This window comes from Amborella trichopoda, chromosome 12, assembly GCF_054954075.1.
Source record: "Amborella trichopoda isolate Santa Cruz 75 chromosome 12, AtrichopodaSantaCruz75HAP2 v2.0, whole genome shotgun sequence".
In the NCBI taxonomy this organism is placed as follows: domain Eukaryota; kingdom Viridiplantae; phylum Streptophyta; class Magnoliopsida; order Amborellales; family Amborellaceae; genus Amborella; species Amborella trichopoda.
This window is the reverse complement of record NC_142347.1, coordinates 30,391,106-30,415,452: the sequence shown is the minus strand read 5'-3', so window position 1 is coordinate 30,415,452 and position 24,347 is coordinate 30,391,106. Positions and strand designations below refer to the sequence as shown.

The window sequence follows — 24,347 nt, the reverse complement described above, 5'->3', positions numbered from 1 at the left end:
AATCCGGTAAGGCTAGAACTGGTTCTTCTAAATACTCCAATTAATATCTTGAGAACTCCTCTCAGCCCTAGAGTTCCAGCTGTAGCTCCCACCCTTAAAGACATTTTGTAATTGGTGTCATTATGGTGCTAAAATTTTAAATGAATCTTCTGTAAAATATGGCCAGCAGATGGAAACTCCTAATCTTTGATAAGGTCTTTGGGGTTGCCCAACTTGTACTAGCTTGAACCTTGCCTGATCAACCTAAGAATTCTAGCTTGTCCACCATGAGGCACAGTTTCTAAAGTTTATGTAAAGTTAATTCTACCTCTGAAGCTGTAGGATAGCCCTCAAGTGCTCAACATGAGTCCTAAAAGACTTGCTATAAACCAAAATATCGTCAACTTAGATAACTATGAACTTCCTACCATATGGCTTCAATACCCAATTCATAAACCTCATAAAAGTCCTAGGAGCTTTTGAGAGTCCAAATAGCATAACCAGCCAATTGTAAAGCCCCTCCTTGGTCATGAAAGTTGTCTTTCACTCATCTCCTTCTCTAATCCTTATAAGATGATACCCACCATTTAACTCTATTTTGGAAAAGACTTAAGAACTAGATAGCATGCCAAGCATATGGTCTATCCTCGATATTGGAAATTTGTACATGATAGTTATCTTGTTTACAGCCCTAATGTCTACACCATCCTCCTGGACCCATCCTTCTTTGGCATAAGGCGGTACAGCACATGGGCTTGACTGTCTCGAATAAGGTAATTTTTAGAAGTTCAGATACTAGGCTTTGGAGCTCCTCGTGCTCCTTGGGACTCATTCAGTAGTGAGGTAGGTTTGGTAGGACAGTTCCTGGTATCAAATGAATATGGCGTTGGATTTACCTCATTGGGGGTAATCCATCAAGTAATTCTTCTGGTATCCAATAACTCGCTCACACCTTACAGAATTAAATGGCTCAGAGTGGGGATAGAAACATAACTTTGTTGCATATGATCGCAAAATGTAAATACAATGCTACACATGAGAGGGAACCAAAGCCTAATTGAGGAATCCTTTGAAGTTTCCTCAACCATTGTCTCCTTCCAAACTCTATGCACTGCACATACAGCCCACGCCTGCATGTCCGACCTTCCTCTCCATCCCCCCTGAAAAAGCCACCTGGCTTGCACGACCATTTGCGCAATTGACAGAATTCAAAGGGCCATGAACTTAGCAAAGCTAAAGCACCGGGTCCAGATGGTTTCCCGATCGGTGTGTTTCACAAGTTTTGCCATTCCTTCCAACCTGGTTTTGTTGCCTTTTTAGAAATTCTTTCATAAAGGTGTCATTAGAAAGGAAATGAATACCACATTCATCGTCCTCATCCCAAAATCCAAGGGTGTTGATGAAATCAAAGACTTCCCACCCCTTAGCATCCTAAACTCAACCTAAAAATCCTTTCCGAAGTCTTGATCACTGATTTGGATTTCTTGAGAATAGACAAGTCCTAGATGGAACTTTGGCACATGAAGCCATCCACTGTACACACGCTATCAACAATCTGAACTCATCCTCAAAATAGATTGGAAAAAAGCTTATGATTATGTCGCTTGTTCAATCTTGGATGGGGTACTCTGTAAGATGAGGTAGAATGTTGGAAATAAAAGGAACAAGCTTTTTGTATTTGATGGACAGAACTGCCATTTATCATTTGTTTAGTCCTCATTTTATCTTATGTCTTTAAATAAGGGCAGTATTGTACATAAGTTTAGGATTATTACATAATGTTATAAAAGGGGTAGACGTCACATGTGACCTCCATGCCACTCTCTTTCCCTCTCTATCTCTATCTCTCACACATCTCTCTCTCCTTTATCATCATCTTTATTTTCTTTCCTCTCTTTCTCTCTCTAGGTCCTACCAAATTGTTTCCTCCTCTACTTTCATTTCAACATGGTATCAGAGCAAAAAGAAAAAAAAGAGAGGGTTGAGCTTCAAAAAGGTTCATAGGAACTTGTGTCCGGCTGACATCATCTTTTTGGTTAGATGACATCATTATTGCCCTACAAGCCTAACTTTTTTTTCCAGCAGTAACTGTGCTAATGGAGGTGAGTTCTTTTTTTATGATTCTGGATTTCAATCAAATATTTATTCAAAAACCTAGATGTTGGATAGACGTTTGTATACCCCAATCCAAGAAATACTGCTAGTGCTGTTTTTTTTAGGCTTTTCTGGAAAAAAAAGGAGTTTGATTAAATCTAAGGGTGTAACCACATCTGTAAAACCTTCTATTTGAAGAGATCGAAGTGTATAACTTGATCTCAATTGCTGATTAGGATCTAAGGGTGTAGCTGGATATTAACTATATAAAGAATGTCCTTACAGGCATCAAATATGGAGCCATCTAGACCTCAAATCACCACAGTCTAGTTTGATGGAACCAACTATTTAGAATAGGCTAGGTCGATTAAACTATTTTTGGCTGTAAGAAAACACTGGGATACATTGATGGACATGTAGAAAAACCTGACCTGAAGGATGCTAAATATGCAGACTGGGAGGCTGAAGATATGGCCATTATGAATTGAATATTATTTTCTATGGAGCAAATATGAGTTTATCCTTTATGAACCACATTACCTCTAAGGAATTGTGGGAGGCTGTATCTGAGTCCTATTCCGAAAAGAAAAATATTGCAAGATTTATGAATTAGAGCTTTTTAAAAAAGGTGACTTATCACTGGGAGACTATTATGCTCATCTACATGGTCTTTGGGATGAATTAAGTCAGCATCAGCCCATACAGTATTTTTTTTGTGCAAAGGAGCAAAGAGACAGACTGGAACAAAGGAAGATTTTCCATCTTTTAAAGGGAGTTAATGGAGAGTATGAAACAATTAGGGCAAATGTTTTCGGTGGGAGACTTTGCCATCACTTGATATTATTTTTTCCCTTGTTCAGCACGAAGAAACTAGGCGCAAGACAATGGTAGCGTCTATGGGTGAAACTAAAAGATCCGCCCTATTCACAAGTTTTAGTGGTAATCAAGGCGGTGGATGTGATTGTGGAAATCCCACATCTGATGAGAAGGACAAATTAAAGTGCACGACAAGTTAAAGTGAACCTATTGTTGGAAGGCTTGACCACAAGGGAAACATGTTGGGATCTGGTTGGATGCCCAAGGCAAAACTTTCCAAGGGAAAATTCAGTTAAAATCAGTGAAATGACTGCCCCAATTACTCAAGGGCAGCAAGGCACCGTCTCCTTTGAACCTCAAGAAGAGTTGGTGACTATTCCTAAAGAGCTCCTGGATCTCAAGCAGCAAGTATATCTGCATCAGCGCATCATATTTCTGTAAATAGCTCTGAAACCCCTTGGATTATTGATTCTTAAGCAACTAAACATATGCTTGGTAGGGGCAGATTTTTTCTCCTCTTATATCCCTTATTCTAGTCATGAATCAATTAAAATAGCAGATCGTTCTCTTATTCCAATCAATGGAAAGAGAACCATACATGTTACTCCTTTTGTTAACTTATCATCCACCTTGCATGCTCTCAATCATATTAGTAACCTCCTGTCAATTAGTAATCTCACAAACACCCCAAACTGCAGAATAACCTTTTTCCCTTTTCATTGTATATTCCAAGAACTGATGACGAGGAAGACATTTGGACATAGTCATGAAAATTGAGAGTAGTACTTTTTTTTAGACTCCTGATCGTGCCTTGACTGCACCAGCCACATTTTCAATTGCTAATAAAGAAAGGGTGTATTTGTGGCACACCCGACTTGATCCTGCATAATATTTCACTTTGCGTTCTTCAGTTCTTAAATTGTTTGAGTCTCCGGGTCAAGTTCAATCGCAATGTGACATTTTATGGGTTGTAAAAACATTACAGAACTTCATTTCCTATTAGTATCAATAAAAAGAGTATGTTCCTTTCTCTCTTATACACTCTGATATGGGGGCCCTTCACCAATTGCATCTGCGTTTCGATTTCGTTTCTTTGTTACATTTGTGGATGATTGTTTTACATTTATGGTTGTCTATCTAATGAAACACAAAGATAAAGTTGCTACTGAATTCCAAGTCTATCACAAAATGGTCAAAACTCAATATGATGCACAAATGAAAGTCTTGCGGTCTTACAATGGGGCTGAGTATGTGTCAAACAAACTCAAAGATTCTCTTCTTGATCAAGGGATTGAGTTTCAAATAACATGTCCATAGACACCTCAGCAGAATGGTATAGCTGAGAGAAAAACAAACACTTGTTGGAAGTCACCCAAGCTGTTTTACTGGGAATGAAAGTTCCAAAATTTTTTTGCTTTGAAGCAGTTCTCGCTGCTGCCTTTTAAATAAACCGCATGCCCTCTCGTGTTCTTGAGGGAAAATCTCCCACTAAAATTGATCATCCCAACTCACCCATGTTCCCTGTACATCCCAAGGTATTTGGTTGTGTATGATTATCTGCATCTTTGGTCCAAAGAGGGAAAAGCTTGATGCTAAAGCGGTCAAATGTATTTTTCAGGGTTATCCATCTCACCGAAAGGGATACAAAGTGCTATGATCCTATCACCGAGGTCAGTTATGTCTCCATGGATGTCACTTTCTTTGAATTTGTTCTACACTTCTCCTCTACATGTCATGAGTGCTCCCTTCAGGGGGAGAATACGGATACAATTTCGTGTAGAGAGAACATCAACTGTTCCCCTTCTACTCCCACAGTGTTTTAAAATACGGCCGCATTAGGCGCTATGCGCTGCCCAGCGCATAGCACATGCCCCCATATGCGGTTTGGAGAGATGCGCCCGCATATACGCCGCATCACAACCGCATCCCGCATCGAGCACATCAGGCCGCATAACATGTCCGCCATTTTTTTGGAAACTGAACCCCTCTGGCAGGGGTAATAAGGTCATTTTGACCCTTCGAAAATGAGGGGAAAGGGTTTGTGGGGGTATTAAAGCCCCCAAACATCAATTTTCAGCCACATCAAAGACTTTTATTGGATCGATTGAATCAAAAAAAAAAAACAAATTGGGAGGAAATTTTATTTGTTGAAGTTCTTCGATTTGTGCATTTGTTGATGTTTGGTTGTTGATTTGTATCTTTTGGATGTTGATTTGAGGAAGTTTAGGCGAACTTGTGACAACAAATCGAGGGTTTCAAGGGCCATGAAGAAATCAATACTTGCTTCAAGTAACAGGTAACTTTTTTTTCCTACTATAGTAGTACTTTTCTTTTGGGGCAATGTCTTCTTCCCAATCTTCTAGTAATAAGGATCTGGTTTGAAAATATGCCAAACTTAAAAATCTAAACGATCTAAATTGTGTGATTTATATGCTTTGTGGAAATACTTATATGGGGGGAATTTTTTGGCAAAAAAAACACTTAACCGGTATTTCTGGGAATGTACGACCCACAAGCTACCGAAGAGATAAAAAGGGAGATTAGAGAACACATGGATAGTTAGTTTGAAAAAAGAAAATAATTACTTGATCATAAGCAATTATTTGATAATGATGATGATGATGATGATATATCAGAAGTTGCAATGAGGCAAAGGGATACTCCAACCTCAAGAGAGATACTAGTGGTAGTATTGGAAAAAAACACCTCTCTTTAACGGGCCAATGGATGTTTTTTTCACCTCTAACCCCGACATAGTGGTTCGGGAGAGGAGGAAAAAAACAAAACAAAGCAGAATTGAAAATCAATACAAGAAAGAACAGAGGAAGTCTATATGTAAGTACATTGCCAAGTGGTTTTACATGACTGGCATTCCTTTTAATACTATAACCCTCAATAGTTTTGCAGGTATGGTCCATGCAATTGGGCAATAAGGCCCAGGACTTATTCCTCCTTCACTACATGAGATTAGGGAGCCTTTATTGAAGGATGATGTATTTGATGTCAAAACAATTTTCATTTCATAAAGAGAATGGTGGGAGAAGTATGGGGCCACTATTATGTGTGATGGTTGGTCCGATGGGAAGTCGAGGGCATTCATTATTTTTTTGGTTAACTGTCCAATAGGTACTTTTTTGTTAAGTCTGTTGATGCATTAGACAAGTCACATGATGCTACATACTTATGTGGCTTGAAGGATGACATTGTAGAGCTCAACTCTATCCAAAAGCGCACGGAGCTCAACCCTATTCAATTGTATGAAGCTGATGGTGATTGCATAAGTGAGTGGACCACGAATCCACAACTAGAGCTGTGTATAACGGTGAGGATCTTACATGGCTTGATGTCGAGCTAGCCACCAATGACGAAGAACGGCCTAACACTAGAGCATAAAGGAGTAGAGTTGGGTCTAGTCGCACATTAGCTCCAGAGGTCGAGGAGGAGAAGGCTGACTCAGAGGAGACTGAGGAAGAAGAATACGTAGTGGCCGCCGAGGATGATGTTGATGATGATCCACATGGAGACTCTCAAGATGACTTCTCTGCTGAGTATTTAAAAATTTGAAATATAGAATCTCACTCTCAAGACTTGAGAAATGATGATTGATTGTATTCACTCTTCTTGAGCTTGACTTTTAAACTCTTTAATCTTCATGGACTTTTACTTTGTAGTATTTTGTAACTTTAAATTTTGTGGTTGCAGATTTATGCTTATGGTAGTTGATCATTGAATGTTTTATGAAGCTAGTTTCAATTTTTTAGTTTTTTAGAATTTTTTATATTTATTGAGGGCATCGCAACGATGCATCCACATTCAGACCGCATCGAGCCGCATCGGCCCCCCCAACGCTTTTGGCCGCATCCCGCATTTTAAAGCATTGTATTCCCACAATACCTTTATTTGAAGTGAGTGGTTTATCTAAAAGGAATGGTGCACATTCAGAGAAGGAGTTTAAGATGTACACCAGGAGGAAGAAATGGTGCAACCCGAAGTTCTAAGGAACCATAGCTCGAATGCGGAACCAAAATCAGAAATTGTTCCGAAACCAAGTAACTCTTTCACCCTCTCAGAGAATCATAATTTGGACTTACTTATTGCCATTCGCAAGGGTACACATTCTTGCACTCAACATCCAATTGGAAACTTCATATTCTACAATTTTCCGACTCCCTCTCATTGTGTGTTCATAGCTGGTCTATCTTCTGGTAGAATGCCTTCCAATGTTACAAAAGCACTTTCACAACCTCAATGGAAAGCTTCCATGGGTGACAAGATGCGAGCACTTGAACGGAATAATACATGGGAAACCACTAATCGTCCTGAAGAAGGTCGTAGGATGCCGATGGATATTCGCTATAAAATACAAAGTTGATAGTGCCACTAAAAGGCACAAAGCAAGATTGGTTGCTAAAGGTTTCACCCAGACTCCTAGCATGGACTACCAAGACTTTCACGCATGTGGCCAAGTTGAACACAATGAGAATCATTCTTTCACTAGCTACAAATAAATCATGGCCACTCCATCAGTTAGATATTAAGCATGCATTCTTACATGCAAACATCCAATAAGAAATCTATATAGCCATTTAGATTAAGGGGAAGACAATAAAGGTTTATAAGTTAAAAAGGCGATAAATGGACTCAAACAATCTCCTAGTGCATGGTTTAAAAAATTCAGTGAGGCATTGCTGAAATTTGAGTTCAAAGGAGTCAAGTGGCTCATACACTCTTTGTGAAGAAGGATACTGTTGGAATTACTACCCTTATCATGTATGTTGATGATATTGTTGTGACAAGGGATAATGTGAAGGGCATTGAGGATCTTAAATCTTATTTACACAAGGTATTTGATATCAAAGATTAAGGACCCCCCTTAAGTATTTTTCGGGAATTGAAGTGACAAGATTAAAGAAAAACGATAGTCATCTCCCAGAGAAAATATGCATTGGATTTGTTACATCAAACGAGTATGTTGGGATCTAGACCTGCAGATAATCCTATAGAAGTCAATCATAAACTTCATGGAGAAAGGAAAGATCCTAATCAGTATCAATGAATAGTGGGCAAGCTCATATAACTCACAATCACTCGACCAAATATTTCTTATGCGGTTAGCATGGACAGCCAATTTATACATGCACCAGGTAAACCCCACGCCCCTGTTGTGTGCAAAATATTAAGATATCTCAAGTCTGCACCAACGAAAGGGATATTTTTCTCAGATCAAGGGCATCATGATGTTGCAGTTTACACTGCCAATTGGACTGGTTGCCAAACTAATAGTAATAGAAGATCCACAACTGGCTATTGTACGTTTCTTTTGGGAAACCTGATTACTTGGAAAAGTAAGAAGCAAAATGTGGTGACAAGATAAAGTGTTGAAGCAAAATACAGAGCAATAGCTCATAGTACATGTGAAGTAATGTGGATCAAAAGTGTTCCTTTTTATTTCGGTGTCGGAGTTAAGCTTCCAATGACTCTATATTGTGAAAATAAAGCAGCTATTCATATGGCATAAAATCTTATTTTTCATAAAAGGACAAAGAAATGGATTGTCACTTTATCAGCGAGAAGGTTGCTGCCAAGATCATTCAGACCCCTCAAGTGAAGTCTGAAGATCAACTTGCAAATATCTTCACCAAAAGCCGTTGGATGGGACAAATTACATGATGTCACAAGCAAGCTGAGCATGATTGATATCTATGCACAAGCTTGAGGGGAAGTGTTGGAAATAAAAGGAATGAGCATAATTGTATTTGATGGATAGAACTATCATTTATCTTTTGTTAAGTCCTTATTTGTATGGTGTCTTTAAATATGGGCAATATTGTGCATAAATTGTAATTAGGGTTATTGCTTAAGGAAAAAGTTTATATAAGGTTGCAACCTTAAAATGTAGAATCACAGATGCACATCAAAAATCCATCGAAAAAGGTTGTTTTAATGTTGAAAAACCTTCTAATTGATCATCTCAACATCGTGGTGTCTGAATATGAAAGAAAAAAGATTGAGTCCCAGAAACAATGCACCTTGCAACACATTATCTAGACCGTCCAATTTCAAGATTTTCATATGTTTATAGATCTACTTGATTTTAACTATTTTTGGAGTTCAAAATTTTATAATTAGATATGAAAATAGATTTTGAGATAATCTTAAGAATATTTTACACTAAAATTACATATTATGATAAAATTTGGAGGTGCACCTTATTTGGATTGTTTAAGGTTGCAACCTTATAGAAACCACACCCATTACTTAATGTTATAAGAGGGGTAGGGGTAACATGTGACCTCCATGCCACTCTCATTCCCTCTCTATCTCTCACACATCTACCTCTCTATCTCTGTCTCTCTCTTCACATTCTTTCCTCTCTTTCTCTCTCTAGATCCTACCAAACTGCTTTCTTCTCTACTTTAATTTCAACTTAGAAACACATGGGAAAGGGATTGTCTACAAAGAGACTATTTATCTTTTGTACATAGAGATCACAATCATTTTTGTCCCTTAAATTTCAAAATGGGTGGTTGTAAGTGTCATTGAATAGACACAAAGTTCCAAAACACAATTCTCGAACATCGTGACTCACCCAGGCCATCCAATTTGACATCTAATGAGCGGGAATGATTGTGACCTCTATGTCATGGTCTCTTTGTAGACAATCCCCTTCAGAAAATGGTGGTGGTTCACTATGGAGTCAAGCCTCCTTTGGTGTGAGATGATACACTTTAAACATGGGACGGTCGAGCTAGTATGGTTTCCGAAAAGAACTTCCATTGTAGCCTCCTCCAACTTTTGGGAAGGGATCAATGTTCGTCGCAATCCGCTCATGTCCAATGTGAGACTCAAGATGAATAACGGTCAAAACATTCTTTCAGAGAACGACCACCAGATTGGCACCAAGCTCTCAAAGACTCCAGGCCAAACTTTTTCGCATTTGCCAATAACCCAAGAGCCATTATTGCCCGATATTTAGAACTTTACCAGGCATGCATAGTATGGATCCCCAACTTTAGAAGAGCGCTCAAAGACCTAGAAACTCAATAGCTTTCATCCATGTGCGACCTTACCTCCTTGTTCATCAAAGGAAATAGACAATACAAAATCATTTGGATTATAATGCACTCAGGTCACCTCTCGGTTTGTTCCTTCTACCTAGCTTTTAACCCCAGCCCCAACGCATCCACCATACGAATCCAATCAAAAGTCGCCCACCCAAACCCCGCCAAAGGTCCAAGCCTTCTCTTGGCTGGTCATATCAAGTGCACCAACAGAGATGAGGTTTCAGCCTTCTTGACCCACGCACTGTATGCAAGGATGAGGAAATCCACAACAACCTCTGTCTTCATTGCACTTTTGCAACCTTCATATGGGAAAAAACTGTTGGTAGATTTCCAATGGAATTAGGCAACGCCAAAGACAATCCGACAAGTCTTTTCCACCTTCCCCCCACCTCCCCCCCCCTCTCCCTCCCAAAACAAAAAAAAACCAAAAAAAAGAAAAAAGAAACAATTCATACTGCCATCGTCTTCCTTCGAAGAGCTTTTGTCCGAGCCACACTCTAGGTCACATGGACAGAGAACTTTTCAAGAAAAAGTGTGATGCATCAGGCTCTCTGTCGATCATATAAGAGAATTGACTATCTTTTTACACCGACAATTTTAAAGGGCGAGCCACATCAATTCAATTGGGTCAAAAATATAAGGTTAAGACCTAATAGAATCCCAAGGTCAAATCTTTGGTTCCCACCCATTTAGGGCACCTTTAAGCTCAATTTCGACAGCTCTTCCTTTGGAAACCCAGGCCAAAGCACTTATTTGGGAAATTTTCAAAATCCCACCATCTTAACTTTCTCAACCTACATCGGCTTGACGGACTCAACAATGGCTGACTCGATCCCCTCCTAGAAGGCCTCAAAATAATCGATCCAATTTGGGATCACCAATTCGGAGCTAATGTTTTGACTAGAGAGGGGGCCGCAAAGGGCATCACAAACTCTACTTAACTCACCTTCTCTCTCTCTCTCTCTCTCTCTCTCTCTCTCTCTCTCTCTCTCTCTAACTCTTTCTCTCTCTCTCTCTATATATATATATACACCCATCATCATTTATCCTCTTGCGCTTTCACATTTCCTCTCCCAATGTATACCCCTTTCTCTTCTCTCTCTCTTTATTCCATCTCTTTCCCCACACAACATGTTTTTTTATAACGGACCCTTCTTAGCCTTCCAAACATTATCCAAAAATAAAAAAGTTTTGCATGGTCAATCGAATTGGAAAGATCGAGAAAGGAGTGTAGGCCTAGGAGCCCTAGTGGGCCCTACGTCCCATATCAACTGGACCTCCCCACATATGGATCCTTGGTCATTGGGCCCCACGTAGGTCATAAATATTTTTAAATGCCCAGAAGAATTTGTTAATCCCCTCTTAAGTACTTTTAAATGACTCGTAAATTTTTACTACTGAAATTACATTTATTTTTATTAAAATTTATGATGCAAAAATAAAAAGTAATGTTCTTTAAAAGTTCATTTTTATAACTAACAAATTTTATAAAACATAAACAAACATGATTAAAAGAGAATAAGATCCATCGGATCAGGAATATGCAAAAATACTAAGGCACTTCACCTACACTAGCTCCCCCATGGTCCACAAGCTATATTTTTAAATTAACCCAATGGAACCCATGACCCACATTCAATGGCAGGGGCTCATCCTTGGTCCATCAAAGTTAGCCAATAAGTAATGGGAACACGGATCTAATGCGTGAATTACATGTTCATCCTAAGGACAAGTCATGTCTCACATAGACGTGCACTCCATCCCAATGGTGCAGGGGCCCTCTCTTCAGCACATGTAAATGTATTTCCCCGATGAATTGCTTCCTATAAATACAGCTATCATATGTATATACCGTGTGATCGTAATGTTGAGAATTTTTGCCCTTACCTTCACAAGCCTACAGCACACAAGAGACTGGCCACCTCCTGACTAACCACCTTGGGCATCTCTCCAGCCTCAACAAAGGTTCACCTTGTCTCCATGATTGTGCCTTATGCCAAGGGGCAAAAGGTTTTTGGACTCATCTCCCTTGCCTAGATCACGCAACTCAGGCAAGTCAACATGTACAACTAAATATGCCTATCTGGTCCCACCTGGACCACACTCCCACTAGTAGGACAATATCACTGCAGTAATAGTTTTATTAACATGCTCTCAAGGCCTTTAAAGGACACATACCCCAACAGTTTGTTTTCAACTATAACCTAATCAAGTACATACCAAGAAAAGATGCTAGTTTATGGAACTATTATGAGAAGGGACATCTAAGACAAGCTTCTATATAGCATACTCTTCAAGAAGTTTGTTTAGGCACTTAATAACACTACGCAGAATTTTTGAATGGACAAATCTTCAGCCCTTAAAGTGACACAAAAAAGCAATTTTAGAGGTATATATCAAACTCAGCAATATGAATGAAAATAACTAGTTTCAAAGCATAACATATATTCGAGAATACTTAGATGACGTAAGTGTTGTAAGTCGTTCCATTTAACTCATGAAAAACTTGTCCACTTGTCAAATAGAAACACGAAAATTCCAATCATAAACCAAGTGCAAAGAAAATTACGGAAAGAAAGCATGCAAAATAGGAAATATAAATGCCTGGAGTAATTGCATGCGATGTGTTTTAAGACAAATTTATCCACATCCACAACTAGAGATGATACCGTGATATAGATGTCAGAAATTTGGATCTCCAAGGAAAACAACATTTTGAAAGTATCACACAGTTTAACCTAAAATAATGTGAAAACATCTCCCCCTAAATTATTGAATAGATACGCACTTGTGCTGCTCCCCAGAGGCCAATATCATCCAAACAAAACATCAGATTTTTGTGGAGTTTTGCAAGTAATTTAGCCTTCTTCTGCAGCTCCTTGGGCTCTTCAGAATTCCCTCTCAGAAGCAATAAATACTGCAGTCATACAAGTAAAGAGCCCTCAAGTGATCACTTTCTTGCAAAAGGTAGAAAATCCAAGGAAATGTTAAGCTGTTCCCAATATATACCTTGTCCTTAAGTTGCCAAAGCTTCTGCCCACAAGTTAGAAAGGAGCTGCAAGTATTATCTACATTGGGATTATAGTAGTATAGTTTAATATTCGGAGATGCAATGAGACTTTCCAATTCCTCCTTGTCTTCAACAGAATGTACCTGTACTAATTGCAGAAAATGTTGAATGAACAAAGACTACAATAGCAAAATTCAATAAAATATCCAATTGAGGAAAATTAACCAAGCCAAAATTTTTCGCTGTGTAATGCTCCTCAACCCCCACCTTCGCATCGAGCAAATGCTCGAGGGTGTTAATGGATTTAGAGTAATTTGTTTGACTGGACCCACCTGGACAAAGCAACAGATGCCAACAAATAAATTTACAAAGTGATGGGGAAAAAATAAAAAAGACAACTAACATAAGACAGTAAAGACATAAGTAAATCCCCAAGGAAATACTTATATTTTTCTTCTTTTTCTTGCTTTAATTGTCACTTTAGGCAAGAGTATATGGAAATAAATTATTATATATCTTAACCCAACTTTCATAAACAGCACAGCACAAATATCTGTGTTCAGACTGCAATAACTAGAAAAAGAATGAAAGGCCCAGATGATCCTTGGGTCTATTAATGAATGGTGAGTCATGGAAAATGACAAATATATATGCCCAAGGGCAGCAATAAAAAGACTTCATCAAAGAGCTAGAGACACAAAAAAACCTTATACAAGAGCACATCATGTCCTTATGCCCCCCGCAAGCTCCTATGGATATCATGCACACAAGCTAGAGTCTCTCATGCGAAATACGACATAAATTTAACCTTGTGTCGTGGGACAAGTTATGTACACCAAAAAAATCTGGGGGCTGGGGAATAAGGAGGCGGAGAAAAGCAAATATCGCACTGGTTGGGGAAAAAGTGCCCGAGATATGTGACAAGTGATACCCAACTGTGGAAGGAGGTATTGTACTACAGCAAGTATGTGGGTGAGACAGGAATGGATGGTTCCCTAAATTCCCCCGGCATAGAGCATCAGGAGCATGGACCAGCATAGCCAATAGTATATCCCTCTTTCTTTCCAGGATGAGATTCAAAGTAGGGCAAGGGGATAGGGTAAGATTTTGGACAGACATGTGTATAGGTACCCTAACCTTAGCTGAACCGCCAGCCAATCCTCTTCACTCTTGCCTTGGACAAATCAGGTCATGTGAGGGATTATGCTGACCAAAGAGGCGGCAGGGTGGGGTGGACTCCAATTTTTAGAAGGGTTTATCACATACTAACACTCTAGATTTCTCAGCCCTACAACCTTCACTCAACTCTTTTTTGTTCCTCTAGAGGGGGAGAATCTACTCTTATGGGGCCCTACAACAACAGACTCTTCTCGGCAGTCAACGTCTTCTCATCTCTATAGCCACTTCAGGCATCCAATCCACTCCTTGGTAAAATCAATTAGTCTCCCTCTAATTGCACATGCTAAAATCCGAACCACCGACCAGCTACAAAGGAGGGTCTCAATCAACCTAATTGGTGCATTATGTGCCAACAGGGTGAGGACGACTTCCGCCCACATACTTCTTCAATGCCCAGTTATCTCTCCTCTTTGGGACCAACTTGTAGAACTCTTTGGCCTGCCATGGGTCTACCCACAGAATGTGAAGCAACTCTTTGAGGCCAACCTGCCCCGCCGCTCCCTAAAACACTCAGAAAAATTTAGAGGATGACTACTCTAGCCTTCCTTTGGACTGTTTGGAATGAAAGGAATGTACAAAAGTTCTGAGCCTGAGGCCAACCATTCTCTATCTCCTCGACCGCACCAAATCTCTCACTATATTCTGGTCTCATAGACTGCCCATGTGTGGCAATTTGGTTTCCTCACTTTTCCTCTCCAATTGGAACAACATTTTCTATTTAGTCCAAGGTCCCCTCCTCCACAGGTCAGCTGGCCCCTCTTCCACTGGGCACTTGAAGCTAAATATTGATGGATTCTCTCTCGGAAACACAGGGCACTCGGGACATTGGGGCAGTGTCTAGGACCACGAAGGTCAGATTCTGTCTTTTTCAGGCTATACAAGGCATACAGACTCCACAACAGCTGATACTATAGCTGTTATGGAGGGCCTAAAGCAAGTAATACTATAGCCATTATAGAGGGCCTAAAGCATGTTATCAACTTCACCAATAACATCAAAACCCTTTTAGTGCATGGAGAAAGTAGCAATGTCATCTCTTGGACCAGGAAAACTCAACATCCTTCGAGGCTTGCTCATTACTTAGATCACATATACTTTATTTGTTGAGGACATCGTTCGTATCTAAGCAGGGTTTTAAAAAACGTCGATCCAGATCAAAATCGCCCAATCCAGTCTGATGTCCCTCAATCTATTGGGAACCGGGCAGTTACTACTGACAAACGGACGGTTCTCTAACAAAACCGGCCGGTCCCTCCCCCGCCCCACTTAATAGGTGCAGCCTCCGACCAAATTTAAAATACCCATAACTTGACCCCATTTTATGGGCCCTTGTTCCCCAAAATTTATCCCAACTCCCCGATGTGGGGATCTTTCTTATTTTGTAAGAGAGAGAACATGCATAGGGGTGGCAACAGGTCGGGTGGGGTCTAGGTCCCAATTGGACCAGAACAAAAAATAAAAAAATATATATTTAAATATTATGCTACATATATACATGATTTATTTAAATATTATAACTAAAAATATATAATTACATTTATTTAAATATTAATTAAATACTATTAGAATATTACTTATTACATATTACTTAAATAATAACACTATTCGGGTCGGGACTAGAAGGACCCGAACTCAAATAGTGTTCGGGTCCAATATTTGGACCCGGACCCAACCCTCCAGGTCCAATATTTGGTACTCGGACCTAGGCCGGGCCCGGGTCCAATGCCACCCCTAAATATGCAAGAACAATTATCCACTATCATGCATATGCTCATTTTTAGTGTAACTTGATGATTTTAAATGAATCCTCTTCTTTTATAATCTTTATTTTTTCTCGTCACTGATTGTGTACACTATTTCATGCCATTGATTGTGTGAGCTACTATTGGAAACCAAATGAGTTAAAATTAAGCTCATCTTTAGTATTACTTGATGATTTTAAATGAAGGAAAATTGTTTCATGCGGGCTGGACCGCATTTCTACAATATGCGGTCTAGAGGAATAAAGTGTCGATCTTAAAGATGGATGCAAATAGGTGGTCCTTTTAAAAACAAGTGTAACTAATGGTCCAAATGTTTTCTTAATATAATTATTATTTCTAGTTTTCAAACAAAAAAAGTTTTCATATTCATGATCTCTATGTTAAAGATTATATATTCTCTAAAATTAAGATCAAATTATATTTAAAAAATATATTTATTGCCAAGCCCGCATTTCTACAATATGCGGGCTGGCCGCATAGAAACCGTGTCCTTAAATAAATCCTCTTCTTTTATAATCTTTATTTTTTCTTGTGGCTGATTGTGTACACTATTTCTTGTTATTGAATGTGTGAGCTACAATTGGAACCCAAATGAATTAAAGTGATATTAAATATGTCAAGAACCAACAAATAGACACTAGATTTTATAGATGGCACGTGCTAGGGAGCAAAAATCGATTTACTTCCCATGAAAATGGCATACTTTGAAAGCTTTTGCATTTGATAATTTGGGATCCATTTTAAAATCATCATATATGTATTTCCATAAAAGTAGAGGATTTTGGTTGTCAAAATTTCTTGAAACATGATGATGGATAGTTGATGCTATTGTTTAAATTTCTTTTAAAACATGATGATAAATCAAGGTCTGAATATATATATATATATATATATATATATATATATATATATATATATATATATATATATATATATATATATATATATTCCATCTATCTCTCTCTCTCTCTCTCCATCCCTCCCAAAATTCCCTCCCTTAAAATATATACACCCTCTCCAAAAATATATACACTCTGCTAACACCATAATGCAATACCCCAATCATTTTAGAAACCTAAGAAACCATATTTTAAGAAACTCTAACAATTTTCAAAAAACTTTTAAAGCCGTATCCCTCACGCCAGCCGCCTTTATTTGGAAATTGGTCCCTTATTTATGACCGACTGACCAAGAAAGTGGCTTCTTTTCTTTAGTAGAAGGGGAGAAAGCTTACCAATAAATAGGAAATGGGTTTCTTCTACGTCTTAGAGACGAAAGAGAAGAAAATGGATTTATCGTTCAATGTTGCAATATACGTATTTAATATTGACAACGTTTTAAAATGCGGCCGCATCAGGCGCTATGCATTGAGCACCGCATCAAAATTGACCATATATGCGGTTTGGAGAGATGCGCTCATATATTCACCGCATCTCTCTGCATCAAAGCCGCATAGCACATAAAACGCATCATGCTGCATAATTCCGCAAATATTTTTCAAAACAATACCCCTCGGGGATGGGTAAAATGGTCTTTTTGACCTCTGAAATTTAAATTTGGGGAAAAGGGTTTGGGGGGGTATTAAACCCCCCAAACAAAAATTTTCAGCCACATTCATGGCTTTTTTGTGATTGATTGGATCAAAAGAAAATTTTGGGCGAAAATTTTCTTCGTAGAAGTTCTTGGATTTGCGCATTTGTTGATACTTGGTTCTTGATTTGTAACTTTTGGGTTTGATTTGAGGAAGTTTGAGGCGAACTTGTGACGACAAATCGAGGGTTTTAAGAGCCGTGAAGAAATCGATACTTGCTTCAAGTAACTGGTAACTTTTTTTTCATTCTACAGTAATACTTTTTTTGAGGCAATGTCTTCTTCTCAATCTTCTAATAATAAGGATCTGGCTTGGAAATATGCCAAACTTAAATATCGGAAAGATCCAAATTGTGTGATTTATATGCTTTGTAGAAATACTTATATGGTGACATTTTTCAGCAAAAAGAACACTTCGGCAAAAAGAGATAAAAAGGGAGATTAGAGAATATATGGATAGCTTGCAAAAAGAAAAAGAGAAGAAAAAAATGAAAAGAAAATAATTACTTGATGATATGCAATTATTTGATGTTGATGATGATATCAGAAGTTGCAATGAGGCAAAGGTGTACTCCAACTCCAATCTCAAGAGAGAGGGTTATAAATATTGGTGGTAGTGTTGGAAACAAACACCTCTCTCTAAGGGGCCAATGAATATTTTTTTCACCCCTAACCCTGAAATTGTGGTTCATAAGAGGGAAAAAAAAAAAACCACAATTGACAATCGATACAAGAAAGAACAAAGGAAGTCGGTACGTAAGTATATTGTAAAGTGGTTTTATATGCCCGCCATTCTGTTTAATACTATAACCCTCGATAGCTTCGCATGTATTGTCCAGGCAATTGGGCAATATGGCCCAGGACTTATTCCTCTTTCACTACATGAGGTTAGGGAGCCCTTATTGAAGGAAGTTGTATTTGATGTTAACAAAAAATTGATTTCTCAAATAAAAGGGTGGGAGAAGTATGGGGTCACTATTATGTGTGATGGTTGGTCCAATGGAAAGTCAATGGCATTCATTAATTTTTTGCATAACTGTCCAACAGGTACTTTTTTGTTAAGTCTGTTGATGCATCAGACAAGTCACATGATCTTATATACTTATGTGGCTTGATGGATGAGATTGTAAAGTTTGTTGGAGAGAAAAACGTGGTACAAATTGTCATGGACAATGGTATCAATTATGCTATAGTTGGGTATTTGTTGACTTTGAAGAGGACGCATATGTTTTAGACTCCTTGCACAGCTCATTGTGTTAATCTCATGCTAAAGAAAATGGGTACAACATCTTTATTTAGTGGGGTGATTTTAAAAGTTATGTTTGTTGTTGGATTTATTTACAATCACACCATAGTCCTAAGCATGATGAGGACTTCTACAAAGAAGAGAGAATTAGTGAAACCGAGTATCACTAGATTTGCCACATCATTTCTCATTTTTCGAAGCCTAGGCAAGCAAAAAAAGTACCTTGAGGACTATGTTTACTTTAGAGCAATGGAATAAAAGTAAATGGTCAAAGCATCAAGATGGGAGAAGGGTTGAACAAATTATTTTGAATACATCTTTTTATAATCAAATAACTCTTTCATTGAAGGTGGCTGGCCCTTTAGTGAGAGTGCTTTGACTGGTTGACGGTGATGTGAAACCTGCCATGAGCTACATAGATGAGGCAATGACTAGGGCAAGATCAGAGATAAAAAATATTTTAAACGATGATGAAAATAAATCCAAGGCTATACTTGGAATTATCAATAGGAGATGAGATACCCAACTTCATAAGCACCTCCATTCGGCCGGTTACTTTCTAAATCCATCTCTTCACTACAAGCACCCATACATTGAGTCAAATCGTGTAATAAATTGTGGGTCCTTAGATGTGCTTGAGAGATTGGTGCGTGACAAAGATATCCAAGGTGAGATCCAGAGCCAAGAATTGAATAAGTTCAAGTTAGCCTTGGGAAACTTTAGGAGAGAGATTGCCACTCGAAACAAGGACACTATAGATCCAGGTAAAGGCTCACAACTACCTTCACTTGTTTATGACTTTATGTATAATTCCATTGTTTACCCTTAATTTTATTTATAATCTAAATATTATACACTGCATGGTGGGCATTAAATGGAAGCAAGGCACCAAGTTTACAACATCTCGTTATTCCAGTGATGAATCTCACATGTAACTCATCTGGTTATGAACGCAATTAGAGTGCATTTGAGCATGTAACTCCTTATTCTTTAATCCTTATTTCTTAGATTTCAATTTCAATTTGTAATTTTCTAAAATCTAATTTGTCTAATTTCAATTTTCTACCACAACTCCATACTAAAAAAAAAAATAGGTTGGAGCATAAGAAGTTGAATGATTTGGTTTATGTGCAGTATAATAAGCGGCTTAGGGAGAAGTATCAAAAGTGCATGCAGCACAACCCTATACAATTATATGAAGTTGGTAATGATTGCACATGTGAGTGAACCACGGACCCACAACTAGAGTGTGTGTTTGAGGGTGAGGATCTTACATGGCATGATGTCAAGCTAGCTACAGGGGCTAATGAAGAATAACGACCTAACACTAGAGCGCAAAGGAGTAGAGCTAGGTCTAGTCGCACATCAGCTCCAAAGGTCAAGTAGGAGGCTGACTCAAAGGAGACGGAGGAAGAAGAATACATGGAGGCCACCGAGGATGATATTGATGATAATACACATGAAGACTCTCAAGATGACTTCTCTGATTAGTATTTGAAAATTTGAAATTTGGAATCTCACCCGCAAGATTTGAGAAATGATGAAGATTGTATTGACTCTTCTTGAGCTTGACTTTAAAACTTTTTAATCTTCATGGACTTTTAGTTTGTAGTATTTTGTAACTTTAAAGTTCGTGATAGCAGATTTGTGCTTATGGTTGTTGATTATTGAATTTTTTATGAAGCTAGTTTCAAGTTTCTAGTTTCCATCAGCAGATAGTGGATACAGAATCTTCCACAGCTAATACTTTTGGAGTTAATGAATAAACTAAATACCTACTATCCTATATATCACCTCCATTTTTTTTTATGCATTAACCTATTTTTTTAGATGTTTTTTCAATTTATTGACCGCATCGCCACTATGCACCTGCATCCGGATCGCATTGAGCCGCATCGGCCCCCCCATCGCTTTCGGCCGTATCCCGCATTTTAAAACATTGAATATTGACGCAAATAGATAGGGATCAAATCCTTTTCCCGAACCGGCCGATACACCAATTCAGATCGCCAATCCACCAATCCGGACCAGTTTTCCAAACAGCAGATCAGCCCCACTGATCCGGTTTTTCAAACATTTCAGTCAACCTTATTCCAAGGGAGGCCAACACCATAGCTTATAGTTTGGGCAAACAAAGAGCTTCCATATAGGCACAAAAAGCACAATTCACAACCTAGAATCTCTTCCTCATTTCTCTCTCTCATTTCTCCAACTCTTCTCTCCTCTCTTTTCTCTTTTTCTTTAAGTCTAATGTAACAGCCTACATTTCATAGCCAAAAGTTTCATTTTTGGTTTCCCTTTTTTTAAAAAGTTTCATTTTTGGTTTCCCTTTTTTCTCTTTCTTTACCCCATTGTGTAGCAGAGGAACCAAGCTTGTGAATCGCCTACAAGGGATATTTTTTGTATCACACTACAGGCCAATTTGGATGTCAAAAAAAATATATATTTACAGCGAAAAAAATGTAAGTTTTTTCCACCTCAATTGGAAAACATTCTCGTCTTATTTTATTTTCTTGATAAACTGTTTGGATGTCTAATTTCATTGAATTGTCAAAAAACCCTCTACCCCATCTCCTACTAAGGATTTTCCAAGACAAGAGACGGGTCCAGAGCTCTTTCTTGGTAGAAGGAGAAGTGAGAGAGTTTGAAGAAGAAGAAGAAAGCGAGATGAAAGAGAAAGAGAAGGGCCTTCTTCTGGTCATCATTAGAGACCTACCCCTATGTGGTAGCTCCTTCCATTCTACTCCACCATTTTCACCTCAATGTCGAACACATAAGCACTCGTTTCTTCGAGTTTCTCTGTCCTCCACCAACTGTTGTTTCTCTCTCTTCAAACTGATAACAAAATTCCCTCTTTTCTCGAACCAGAGACCATAATTCCATACTATCTCTGTATCTCTCTCTGTTGATCTCTCTCTCTCTCTCTCTCTCTCTCTCTCTCTCTCTCTCTCTCTCTCTCTCTCTCTCTCTCTCTCTCTCTCTCTCCTAGAATAGAAAATCACGGTAGAATTGAACTTGAAGAATCAGATGGCCGAGCAACGAGAGCTGAACTCTGCAACAAACCATATAAAACCAGTCGCAAGCGATTCTCTGCCTGTTCATCACAATTTTACAGAGGAATTTGTCGATCCTTTAAAGTTGAACCAGTCAGATTGCTTAGCCTATGAACAATACCTTCAGCTTGGCCGTTTATGGGCTCTTTCTTGCTCTAGAGAGTTCTCTGAATGAAGGAGCGAGCCTCTTCTGAAACCTTCACTCTAAGCCCTAGAAATCACCTTCCACTTCGCCTCTCTGGTTCTCTCTGATCTTCACCCTTACATCAACAAACTGGAGTGGAAACAAAGGCTAGAATCTCTTGCTTGCCTTCAAATCGAGCTCATAGCTTCAATCTATGAAGATGATGAAGACGAGAGATAAAACATAGCCAGTTGTTCTGCTCCTACTGTGAATCTCCATCTCTTCAATGGAGCCTTAACCAGAGGAGGTAGCTTACAAGTGTGGAAAATCAACGACGCTTCTTCCCCTCTGGTGAGTCAAACCAGTGAGAAAAGCCTCTTGCCAAGGTTAGGGGCATGGCAGAGACACGATAGGGAGTTAGAGAGCAGAGAGGGTTGAGAGAGAGTGAGGTGAGAAGGGACAGAAGAGGCGCGGAAGGAGACGAGGGAAAAGGCCGCACTTTCATCTGAAAAAATTCAAGTCTAACTTGAACTTTTTTGGATGGTAATTTTTGCCTCGAGACGGGATTTTTTTTTCTTTCAATCTAAAAATCTAGCAAAATCGTGCAGTTGTCCAAACGATCAAAGTTTGTTTCACAAGATTTCTGGATTGCAATCAAAAAAATTCCAATTTTGGGTACATCCAAACTGGCCCTAAGCTATTTAATACTACACTAAGTCGTTCCCCAAAAAACAAAACAAGAGATTGACTGTAGGTGGCCAATTTTTTATGAATAACCTTCAAAGGTATATTCAATAAATTGGGACCCATTCTGCTGGGGATAGTGAGGAGATATTAGATTTTGAAAAGGATGAGGAAATGCTAGATGGTGAGATAAACAAGGAAATCATAGATGTTGAGGTGAAACAAAAAACCTTGTGGCCTCTATGTATTGTGGAAGACGTGGACAAATTCCCACGGTTAGGCTTGGAGGTCGTGGGCAATTCTAATTCTTATGTGGAAGAAGTCATGAACGATGTGTGTTCCATATTGATAAGAACTCCTAATATTACAAAGGTTAAAGGTGAGAAAGAAGTTTAATGCTTAAATTTCGAGATAGATAAATTTGATATATTTTGTATCATTTTTTTTAATATATATATATATATATATATATATATATATATATATATATATATATATATATATATATATATATATATATATCAAGATCCTTTCTTAGAGGATTTTTCCCTACTACCCATAACCACCAAGTCCCAGGATCAAGCCTCAACATCAATGTGCAATGTTCAAGTGGAAGAAAGCAATGGGTTTAACAAAGGATTCATATGTACCCACTTCGAAACTCAAGGGTGAATTTTCTCCAACCTAGGGAGTTTGATGAAGGACAAACTCATTCGTATTTTCTATGTTTGTTTAACTTCAAAGGATGTAGTATACATTAGAATTTTTAAGTTTTTTATGGATTTTAGGGCTTTTTTAGTTTTTTAGGACTTTTAGGAGCTGTTCGAAAAAGTAATTAGCGTCTTTATGGAATTTTATCAGGGTTAGAAACATTGTTTCAAAAAGTGGACCGCCCAGCACCTGGACGGCCGCCTAGGCGGATATCTCTGGGCGCTCGCCTGAACTCGCCGAGGCGGCAGCCCAGGGCCTGCACCCCACCCAGGGCCAGAAATGCGGCTCCTTGAGGGTATTTTTGGGTCTTTTTTTAATACTAAATGGGCAAAATTGTGGGTTTTAGGTTCATTTGAAACCTAAAACCCATTAGAGCCAATTTAGAGAGAGAACCCCACAAATGTATATTTTTTTACAGGGCCGCCCAGGTTCTGGGCACTTGGACCCCCCTGACCGCCTAGGTGCCGCCTAGCGCTTTTTGAAACACTGATTAGAAATGTCATTATGAATTTTGTTTTATTTAGGACTTCAATTAGAATTAGGTTTTCTTGGGTTTTATTGCAAAGTTTTTTAGAATTGGGTTTTAAGTAAAAAAAAATTTTAATAAATGGGGGTCTACATAGAGAATCTAGAAGAGAGATTTGAGTTATTGTTTAGAAACATAGTTTCCCATGAAGCCTAGTGAATTTTGCATAGCCATTGAAGCTAGACTTGCTAGCTTCTAGCTTCCTTTAAATTTGAATCTATAAATCAGTTTCTTTTCAAAATCTGTGTTTTTTTTGTACAAATTTGCATCAGTTTGTCGGGTACAAAAAACTCTTTATGGCCTTAAGCAATCACCACGAGAAAGGTTCGATGCTGTTCAGACTCCTCCCCTTTTGTAAAGAGGAGATCTTAAGGTACTACCATTTTCCTTACTCATGTTGCTGATATTGTGATAAAAGAGGAAGGTATGGATAGCATATCTCTCTAAAAAGACATTCACCAAGAATTTGACATCAAGGAATTGAGGCATCTTAAATATTTCCTAAGGT

The 24,347-nt window shown here is 38.5% G+C and overlaps 1 protein-coding gene across 4 annotated transcripts in view; it reads right to left on the bottom strand.

Annotated features, from left to right (window-relative positions):
• Window positions 1–24,347, bottom strand: part of DCL4 (dicer-like 4) — a 109,246-nt gene that overhangs the window by 73,650 nt on the left and 11,249 nt on the right. For all 4 annotated transcript variants that reach the window (XR_016045708.1, XR_002281705.2, XM_011626763.3 and 1 more), the window contains 3 exons: window positions 13,231–13,295; window positions 12,963–13,106; window positions 12,742–12,870 (listed from right to left, as the gene is read on the bottom strand). Coding sequence is in view for 2 of the 4 variants with exons in the window: in XM_011626763.3 (XP_011625065.1) it covers window positions 12,742–12,870; window positions 12,963–13,106; window positions 13,231–13,295 (338 nt within the window). In the remaining 2 variants the exon portion in view is untranslated. The remainder of the gene's footprint in view (window positions 1–12,741; window positions 12,871–12,962; window positions 13,107–13,230; window positions 13,296–24,347) is intronic.